Here is a 10,942-nt window from a genome sequence, read left to right as displayed (position 1 = left end):
TTATTGATTGTGTTTTTGACAGAATTTAACTTCTTGTTCAAGGATTATAGGCTACACTAAATAAATTGATCAGTCTCCACACATGCAACACCCTCACATCGGCACAGTAGCCCCCCAAATAGAGAATCAAATTCTCCTGCACCGCTCTTTGTCAGGATCTGTACAGAATGAACAACTTCAAAGATGTACAATACTTTCAATGCATTTGACAGAAACTTAAATATTTTGATTAGTAAGCAGAATAACATTAGGTTAACCATGATATTTAAGCAGTAATGGTGTCAGCAATAGTAATTCAATTCAATTCAATAGTAATGTGACCAGGGTCCAGATAGAACCATGATTTACGGAAACCTGTGAGAAGAGAAAGCACAAAGACCCCGGGCAGAAGCTGAATTAGTGACATGTGAATTCCTATAGAAGGAGAGAGAGGAGCTCGGTGTGTCCTCAGAAGTCTCCCAGCAGTCTGGGTCTATAGCAGCTTAACTAAGGGCTGGTCCAGGCCAACCTGAGCCAGCCCTGACTAGAAGCTCCATCAAAGAGGAAAGTCTTGAACTTTGTCTTAAATGAGCTGATCGCTGCCTCACTGTGAGGCAGGACTTTCCGGATATTCAATATAATATGCAGGTGAAAAAGGTTTATAGTAATGACAATTATGGAATAAATGAAACATCTACTTGGTACTTGGTCCTGATTTAATACACATACAATGAATTCTCAAGAAGTTAGTTTGAATTAAAAAAACTGAGCGAGTTTATCAAGTGTTCAGAGAGCAATTTTATTTAGCATATATAGCGTCTAAACTGCGTTGTTTCTCTCCTGCTCCGCTGGGTGGAATGTCCACAGAAGAGTCGAGGTTGCCACGAGGTTATGGACATGACGAGTGCAGGTTTCCTGCTTCTAGTTTGTGGACTTTGTCCCTTCCCCAGGATACAATGATCAACAATGTCAAACTAAGGTCCAATAAGACAACAACAGAGATTTGAGAATCTCGCTAATTCCTTTCAAACCAACGCAACACATAGAGAAATAACAGCATCAAGTTGGAATTCAGATTGTATTAATATTCAAGTTAATGTTAAGCTTTAGATAGCTTTAGATTAGACATTAGAGAATAAATATTTAAAGACAACCTTTAATTCTCCTTGTGTTGCACTATTGCGTTGTTGGTTTTAAGTTTGATTAAAGTTATTTAGTTGAAGTCCTCGGCTGTTGACCTTTGATTAAAATAACTCAAGTGGCCGTGGGGCAGACAGTAGTCTATAGGGTTATTGTGGTTTGGGTGGACTGATGCACGCTCACAGAAGTGACTCAACGCCTTTTAGGTTTCATAAGACACTCAATTCAAATGTGCATTGATGTACGATGTCATGTGACTCTTCCCTCCAGCCACACATTCACTTATCATTCTCACAGTACGACCTAGTAGTTCACAACCTTTTTCCTTCTTTCCAAGAAAAACTACGTATATTACTTTTTGACCTATCAAAAGTTATAACAACCTGTGATTCTAATTCTTAACATAATATATGTTCTCTCATATTAATCCTAATATTTCTCTGATACTGTGCAAAAATCAGATCATCATCATTTTAAGTAGTTGAATATACAGACATATATTTGTACAGGCTGTACAGTGTTATTGTGATTTTGGTTATGATCCTGATCTCAGAGCAAACAAATTACAGAGACCCCAAAGACCCCGAACCACTGATAAAACCGGTTAATTTCTACTCGTTCCAGCAATGGTGCTCATGAATAGAATGTATGGATGGAAAATTAGAACATGAGGCCAAGAAAGGATCGAGCTAAACCATTTTTTCTAAATGTTCGTCATTGTCACTGTCCTTTAACACATGTTGGATGGATGTTGATGGACCCATTGTCACACTGATATAGACACACAAATTGCGTCTCTAACATTCAAACAACGTGGCCATTGCAACGGGAGCAATGTGGGTTTAAGTATCTTGCCAATGGACAGATTGACATGGACGTCGGGGACCTTTTGACTAAAGGACAACCCTGGTCTCCACTGAGCCACAAGTCTTCACTTACGAACCTTCATCCCATCAACCACAAAAATAACCCTTTCACAACATCTCTGCCCTGAAAGCAGTTTTGTCCTTGATCAGTCACTGATACTTCGACTATATAGTAAGATTGTTGTAAGTAAAGTCCTCCTAAGGCAGTTCAGCAGAATCAATAAATTGGTGCTGTCTCTGAAGGGTCTGAAGAGGAGATGAACAACAAGCTCTCTCTCCTCCGCCAGTCCCATGTCTTCGCCGTGGAGAATGTGGCATCTGCTCGGCTCTTTGTGGAATCACAATTTGTCCATGTCCATGTCCTTCCGGAACCTTAATAAGCGTTGCTCCTTCTCTCCACCCCTCACTTTAACGATATTCTCCCCTGCACTTAATGCTCTCTGTGAGGGAGAGCCTTGTTGGAGGATTTCTTATCTATCCTTCTTCTGTTACGAATCTATTTTTCCTCTGGTCCTTCCTCATCACTTTTTCATCACCTCGATCTACCTCAGTGTTCTCCTTGTTCCTCTCCTTTCTGCCCAACTTCTCCTCTGCCATGTGGTGGTGGCTGCTCGGGGTTTTGGGCTGTATGCTGCTGGTGGGGGTTGTCATCTTCTTTCTGATGGCCGGACAGCGATACAAGGTGTTCAGTGAGAAGTGCCTGAGGCCACCAGCTCCCTTGGTCACCGACAGCCGGCAGAGGGACAACCGGCTGAAGAGAGGTAAGAGGTTGTTTCTGATTCAGAGTTTTGAATCTTGTTTGAGACTGTTGTCTACTAGAGCTTTGTCCTTCGAGGTTGAGTTTTCTGCCGAATCGCAAGTTGGACAGGGGTTGTGTAGGCCTCGTAAGAAACAGCCAACCGAAAGGCTTTCAGAGAGGTGAAATAGGAGAAAGGCAGGAGATGCCTCTTCTCATCTTCAGCAGGGTAAGCCATGTAGGCCATGCTAGGTAGGACTGGGCCTTTCACATATCTGTACCTCTCAGATATCAGTTTTCAAGATGATATGACCTGAACTTACAGTGTTTGTTACACAACTTTGTACATTTTCAAGATGTCAAGGAAGGGTTTTGGAGCCCAGCCAGCAGCCTTCCATCAGTGATTTTAAATTTCTACCTTTTTCCCATGCAGGCTTTCGTGAGGACCGCGTCCCGCCGGCTCTGGATGCCGTGGTGATCGGCAGTGGTGTTGGCGGTTTGACAGCAGCAGCGCTTTTGTCTAAAGCCGGCAAGAGGGTTGTCGTCCTTGAGCAACACGATCAGGCTGGAGGCTGCACACACACCTTTCAGAATAAGGGATTTGAGTTTGATGTGGGTAAGAAGGCAAACCTACGCATACACATATCAGAACACATTAACGTTCTTTCACTTCTGCTGCAATGTAGATGTGTGAGGAAAGTACATGGTGATAATGATAATATGAAGATTAGCCCATGGTTGTTATTCTAACTGTTATTCTAATGTATTTGTAGTCAGTGCATCAAGTATATTTCCTCTAAACTTCATTGAACATCCATGTGCTGAGTTATGAACCACAGCTGTGATGGCTGCTTTGGGACACAGTTACTAATGGAAAGATCTTACCACCAATGTGTGCTCCGTTATGTCCGATGGGACTTACTGTCAGATAAAGATGCCTCAAACCAGATCCCAGTGAAGCTAAACTTCAGCACATACCTGCTTTTGTTCCAAAGCGAGGTACTTTTTAAATTAACTACAGAGCCCCATCATGGGGGTTTGGGGGGGTCCAAATATAACACTCCATGACCCATGGTTTGGACCCGTTTTATATTTTTTATTTTTTTTAAGTGGTATATCTGGTTTATGCCTAACATACGGTATATTGATGTATATGTAGTATTGTTTAAACGTTTCATTAATATACCACATCTGTGTTGTGCAGAAAGGACCCTCCAAAATAGAATAGCAGAATACCCACAATGACTTATTAACCTTTTTTTTATATCTACATGGTGATGAATTAGTGGTTGTCATGAGGGAACAGTAGATGTATAGGACTTATAGATGCGAGTCATCCTCGCCTCACCTTCTTTTGATACATTTTGAAGTTTGTTCATATTTTGTCTTTAAAGATTTGAGAGCCCCGTTTATTAATCCATAAGATATTGTTTCCTCCGTGACACCAGTACAGTAGTGTATATTTGATCCTCACCGTCCACACAACGTTACCCTCCAGGTATCCATTACCTCGGCCAGCTTCACGAGGGAAGCATGCTGAGGGTTGCTCTGGATCAAATCACGGAGGGACAGTTGAAGTTCACACGGCTGGAGCAGCACTTTGACACACTGTTCCTGGGTCAGTGTGACCAACGCAGGTGGGGAGCAGAATCACATTGTGACTAGCGCACAGTTAAGTTACTTATTTCGTTGAATAGGTTTTTCTTCACATGACCAGGAACCTACAACAACGAGTGCAACGTGAACTATTTTTCCTACAGAGATGCCTCAAGGCTCTAAATTGAAGTGTCTTTATAGTGCCACACTTTTCAGAATGAATTCAGTAGAGGGCCATGCATCCTGCGTGACCTCAAACTAATCACAACTACACTTGTAGCCATCTCTGATCCCTTGCTTACTTCTGACGCTCTCAGGGAGTACCATATCCATGCAGGGAAGACGGAAATGGCAGATAGCCTGAAGAAGCAGTTCCCAGGAGAGGAGGAAGCCATTGACGAGTTCATGAAGTTGATGAAGGTGAAGTGGAAGGGAGCCGATGGCGATCATGACAGAAAAGCCAGCAGTGTTTGATCCGATTGAGGCCACATTGTCTTAAAGCACCTTTAGTGTTTCTCATATCGTATGTGAGTGTAAGTGTATTTCGTGTGCATTATCTGCTCTTGTAGCTTGCCTCGCGCCGGACGCCACTCATAGCCACCTTGAAGATCATACCTTATTGGCTGGCTAGCTTCCTGATTCGATCCGGCCTTTTGGATCGCATGTCTTCAGTGTTCCGTTTAGCAGCAACCAACCATTCAGAAATGATGTCCCGCCTCACAAAAAACAAGGACCTGAAGGCCCTGTCTGCCTACCTGTTCTATGGTGATGGACACACACAAACACACACACACACACACCGGGCGCTGTGGCTCAGTGAAGAGCAGGGTTGTCCTTAATCAAAGGGTGGACGGTTCAATCCCAGGCTACCCTAGTGTCTATGTGTCCTTGGGCAAGTGAAAAGAGAAATACACATATTATTGTGTGTGTATAGTACACACACACACACACACACACACTAAAACAACCCTTTCAGATCACACATATTCTGCGAATCCTCCTGAATTTTTTGTGTCATTTCAGGTGTCCCTCCTAAGGACTCCAGCTTTCTCATCAACGCGCTCCTGCTGCACCACTACAAGCGTGGTGCGTACTACCCGCGGGGGGGCGCCAGCGAGTTTGCCTTTCACATCATTCCTGTCATCCAGCGGGCGGGCGGCGCTGTGCTGGTCCGGGCTCCTGTGCACCGCATCCTGCTCAACCAGCAAGGGAAGGCCACCGGTGAGGAAGGGAGGGGCAATGAAAGGGAGCCCAACTCGCTCCCTTCACGGAGTTCCTCAGAGATACACTCATTGGGTCCTGCTTAGCATTTCAAGCACAAGTTCCAAGTCACATGACTTGACTGAAAATTGACCCATTAAATATCTCTGCATTTGATGAACTGTGTGTCAGGTGTGACGGTTCTGAAAGGGCAGGAGGAGTTTGAGATCCGTGCCCCTGTGGTCATTTCCAACGCTGGAATCTTCAACACCTTCCAGAAGTTTCTGCCTCAACCCGTGCAGGACAAGCCAGGTAACAGTACTGGGACTGCAGCCACCATGTGTCACATTGCACCTTTTTCTCATTTGCTATCCGCTATTTCCACTGCGTACTTCTTGCAATGTGTGTGTCTGCAGAGATCCAGTCCTTGTTGGGCTTGGTGCGTCATGGTATGGGTTCCTTCTTGGTCTTTGTTGGTCTGGATGGAACCAAAGAAGAGCTGGGCATTGTTTCGACCAACTTTTGGATGTATAAAGACAATGACTTGGACACACTGTAGGTTTTTTATAGAAGAAATGCGTATATTGATTATATTTTAGACTGACATGTATGTGTTTGTAACGTGTGTGTGTGTGTGTGTGTGTGTGTGTGTGTGTGTGTGTGTGTGTGTGTGTGTGTGTGTGTGTGTGTGTGTGTGTGTGTGTGTGTGTGTGTGTGTGTGTGCGGCCGCAGTATGGAGCGTTACTCTTCTCTGAGCAGAGAGCAGGTACTGGGAAACATTCCCATGATGTTCATTACCTTCCCATCAGCTAAAGATCCTACATCCAATGTCAGACACCCAGGTAATTGTTGCACACTCACTCAAAAAAAGTATTTGCTGTTAACTCTTTCATTAATTTCACCACATAAGATCATAATTCTCACCACAGTCAGTGTATGAATAAAGAGAGGGCTTTTGAAAGGGGATTCCTCTTTGCTACCTCTACCGTTATACAAATGTCTTCATGGACAAATAGAGAACTTCTGTATTAAGGGCTCCACAGGTAGAATTGAGCCAATGAAATAACACTTTGGTTACCAAAAGTCAAGACTCAGCAGCTGGAAAAGCTGGAAAGAGAAATGTCACAATGTCACACTAGACTACAGCAAAAGTACAGTAAGAAAATGCAATTGAAACCTTTTTACACTTATACGAGAACAAAACACAGCCACAAACACAAAGTTTACCCTACCTAGAGTGGAATCTGATGTTTCCATTATGATGTTATCATAATTACTCTTTCCAATTTGTCGGCAGGTAAATCCTGTATGACGTTACTTACCATGGCTCGCTATGAGTGGTTTGAGGAGTGGGAGGGGACAAAGCTCGGCAAAAGGGGACAGAACTACGTGGATATGAAGAACAGTATGGCCAAGGAGATGCTGGACTGGGCACTAACCATCTTCCCTCAACTGCAGGACAAGGTATTGTACACCAATCTCAATGCTCAGTTAACAGCTTGTTCCTGGGATTTGGACTATGTCCCACATCTGTCCTCAGGGAATGCCACTCATGGGTCCCCATTTAATGTGTTTTTCATATTTTATCCTAGAAATCTAGGTTGTTTTTTCTGTTCTCTTCCCCATACACACAAATATTGCGCATTCTCCAGAACATATATCTGGAAGTGCAGATGCTAAAGTGTCTGCTACTGTTCAGGTGGTGATGGTGGATGCTGCTACTCCTCTCACCAATGTCCACTATCTGGGCGCTCCCAGGGGTGAGATGTACGGGGCTGAGCACAACGTGGAGCGCTTCACCCCAGACACAGTCGCCAGGACACGCCCACAGACACCAATCGAGGGTCTCTACCTTACAGGTGACTTGACTGACAGCGATTTCAACTGCTCTACAGATATGACGTGCCTACTCAATGGTTCTGTGTGTGTGTTTGTGCGCAGGCCAGGACGTGTTCTGTAACGGCATGGCTGGGGCGCTGCATGGTGGACTTCTCTGTGCCTCGGCCGTCCTCAACCAGATCCTCTACATTGACCTTCTAGCCCTGAAGACCTACCTTAAAAACAAACAGCGCAAACACAAGACGACATGGTAGCCACAGGGCTGCAGAGGAGGGTCAACGGGCGTAGGCAAGGTTGCATATTCTCAGACAGCATTAACACAGCCAGCCCAAGCTTTAACGGATGCTGTAGTAGCGAGGCATTTCAAACACTGGTTTGTGTTATCAAACCTGAGGATGACTTGTCATTCGTTTAACACCAGATCCTCATAGTGGTAGCAGACTCTCAGCATGTATTTGTGCCGTGTATGAATACAAAATCAAATGAAAAGGGACTGGCTGCCAACTAGCTCAGATAATAATGATCACTATCACTAATAATTGTCACTACGTTACATTTCTTAAACACAATTGCTGTTATTTACAACAATCAGTACAGAAGCTGAATTGTCAATATTTTCCAAATGCACAATGTTCACAGGAATTTGAATAACTGATGCTGTGTGAGAGAGTTTTAGGCAATGGTGAAGTATCCTCTCGTCCACCTGCCAAAGGACCTTTTTCACATTCATTATCTGTTCATTATGTTTGTTTGTGTGATTTTCTTTTGCCCCAAACCTACAGACCCTCCCTACGCTGCCCCTGATTGGTTGGGCCTGCTGCCTTCTTTGCAGAGTTTGTTAAGTTCATTGCTGATAAACAAGATGATAATCGGATGTGGAAGGCTTCTTGAATCTGTGAAATTGGAAATTAGAAGTTTTCTTGCTCCCATCCGATTTTAACTTGAACAAAAGAAGATTTGTACCTTGAATATATCAGCCAACAGCTCATAAAATGTCTCGACCAAATCGATGAGCTCTATTAAAGATCCACCTACTTGCATTTTTATCAGCGGATTGTGTTGAGCATGTAAAGCTGGTAGCCTAAAGCTTTTTTTCTCATTTTCAAAAGGTCATCAATAAACCTGAAGTGAATAAGTTAAACTTTTAAGCATTTAAGTGTTTATTATGGTGGTAACTACAGGGTACGTACGTTTCCTGAAGGCAACACGGTCGGAAAACAGCTTTTCAGCGCTGTTTGGTGAACCGTCACTCAGGATTACAGGCCCCTCTTACTTGGGCTCAAGCCCCCCTCCCCCCACATCCCACCCAATTTTCCAAAATACGTGTGTAGGGAGCATTTTCAAAAAAACACCATTCGCCACGAACGTTGTCTTAACTCAACCATACTTTATCTAATCTGCTCCATATTTCTCATATAGCATGAACTTCTCACCCTTTAAACATCCATATGATCATTTCTAACCTGTCCTATGGTTTTAAGAATATATTGCGGTTAATGTTAGCAAGGGGCGTGGCTTAATCTAGCAAGATTTATAACTTCCAAATAGCTTGGCCTGCCCTCACCAATTGCAGGATGTGTAAACATTGAACTCCTGAACACACCCTAACTTTTTCAGAATTTTTTCAGATTAGGGGGCGCTGCATTTAATCATTAAAGATGTGCCTTTTTGGCATATTTTCATGATTTCTTAAGAGTTGTAAAAGACCGAACTCGCAGGGATTAGACCAGATACTTTTCAAATCCATGCAGTGTGCTCTAGCTAATCAACTTTCTGGAGACTAACCATTTAGAAATGAATCGGTGATAAACCATAGTGTCAGTCTTAAGATACATCGTTAATTGCAGATATTTTCCAATGTTCTCAATTACAATCAAGCAAGTCAAAAATGTCACTCGACCCAAAAAAAAGCGCTTTATTTGCAGTGTCAATGTAACAATAAATATCTGAACGAACAGGAGACCACCAAAATTAAACCAAATGGCCAGGACTAGGTCCGTCATATTACGCAACTACCAAATTCATCAGCAACATCTGAATGGGCATAGCCATTAAGCTACGTTCAAATGGAGCAAACAAACTCCGAACTAAATGGACCGTGCAAAATAGGTCTCCTATTTCACCAGTAATGAGGCAACATTTGTACAGCTATTCGGCGTCCCCCTCAACATCCTCTTCCTCATCCTCATCATCGAGAACAACAAGTTCATTATTAAGCAGCTCCTCCTTGTTGTTCTCCTCATCCTGGGCTACTTGCGTGCGGTTCTCCTCCCCCCGCTGACGGATCTGCGCCAACGCACCCCTACCAGCGGCGCATGGCTGTCCCGCTTTGAAGCAATGGATGAGACGCAAATTCGCCTAGTAGGCCTACGTGGTAAAATGTTAAAAAAATTATTGCCAACAGTCCAGAAATTAGCCAATAACATTAAACATAAGGAGAACATGCATTTATTAAATATTACTTTTACTTTTTTTTTACCTCCGGCCTGTATTTGGGGCCCGGCCTTTATTTGTCTGTATCGACCACGCCCCCGGCTACTATCTGAAGCCCGATCTTTATTTGAGGATTTACTGTCACGGTTTGGTTCTGCTTCCTGTCTTTTATTGTAGTTTTCATGTCTATTGTGTCCCTGGTTAGCTTCCCTTCCTGCCTTGTCCTGTGATTGCCTGACTGTTTCCACCTGTGTCCAATCACCTGCACCTCCCTAGTGTATTTAAGCCCTGTGTACCTGTTGTCCCCTGTCGCGTCATTGTCTTTGTCAGTCGTCGTTTGTGCACGTCCTTTGATTTGTGTGGAAATAAAGAGCACATTTGGAAATTCTGGAAACTCCTGCATCTGAGTCTTCCCTGCGCGACCTGCACCGGCACTCCACCTGACAGAATGACGCGACCACCGAAGGACTCAGCAGGGTTCGACTTTAAAAACCCGTTTTTGGGAACCTGTCTGGCCCTTGGTGGGCCCCGCAGCGTGCAGCAGGCTGCCCGGCGCAACGCCAACCCCGGCTCGCCAACCCCGGCTCGCCAACAGGCTCCGGGCGGCCTTCCGGTCACCGCCCTCGCCGCTCTCCAGACCCCGCTCGGGACCCCAGCGCACGCGGGGAGCAGGTGCTGGAGCTGGCCGCCCTCCTCCACGCAACATACGACCCCCACGTCCTGGACCTCATATCCCCCATATCTTCCTCCCCCCCACTGTCTTTTGAATTCCATGCTGTAACCGTTACTCACCCGGTTCAATTAAACATTGTTGTCCTCTACCGACCACCAGGCTCCTTGGGCCACTTTCTGGAAGAACTGGACATCGTCCTGTCAAACTTTCCTGAGAATGGCCCTCAGCTCATCCTCCTAGGTGACTTTAACATCCCAACAGAGAAGTCATCTGACCTCATACCCCTACTTTCTTCATTTGTACTGACACTCAATCCCTCCCCTCCTACTCACAAAGCTGGCAATCACCTTGACTACATCTTCATTAGGAGCTGCACTACAACTAACCTCACTGTAACTCCGCTGCATGTCTCTGATCACTACTTTGTCTCATACACCATTCCGCTCTCACCAACTAACGACCCCGCCCCATCAATCGACT

General features: G+C 44.5%; 1 protein-coding gene across 1 annotated transcript; it reads left to right on the top strand.

Moving 5' to 3' along the window:
• The first annotated feature begins 2,358 nt into the window (after positions 1 to 2,358).
• On the top strand, positions 2,359 to 10,133 carry LOC119219845 (all-trans-retinol 13,14-reductase-like). Its single transcript, XM_037475277.2, has 12 exons — positions 2,359 to 2,746; positions 3,155 to 3,337; positions 4,220 to 4,358; positions 4,635 to 4,737; positions 4,887 to 5,082; positions 5,341 to 5,538; positions 5,710 to 5,829; positions 5,934 to 6,072; positions 6,250 to 6,359; positions 6,815 to 6,981; positions 7,217 to 7,376; positions 7,459 to 10,133. Exons 1-12 carry the CDS (start codon positions 2,419 to 2,421, stop codon positions 7,608 to 7,610), a joined length of 1,995 nt encoding a protein of 664 aa, XP_037331174.1. The 5' UTR covers positions 2,359 to 2,418; the 3' UTR covers positions 7,611 to 10,133.
• Positions 10,134 to 10,942: the final 809 nt, after the last annotated feature.

The sequence above is a fragment of the Pungitius pungitius genome, chromosome 12 (assembly GCF_949316345.1).
Source record: "Pungitius pungitius chromosome 12, fPunPun2.1, whole genome shotgun sequence".
Classification (NCBI taxonomy): Eukaryota; Metazoa; Chordata; class Actinopteri; order Perciformes; family Gasterosteidae; genus Pungitius; species Pungitius pungitius.
Note: the sequence above shows the minus strand (reverse complement) of the source record. Positions and strands in the feature narration are given on the sequence as shown.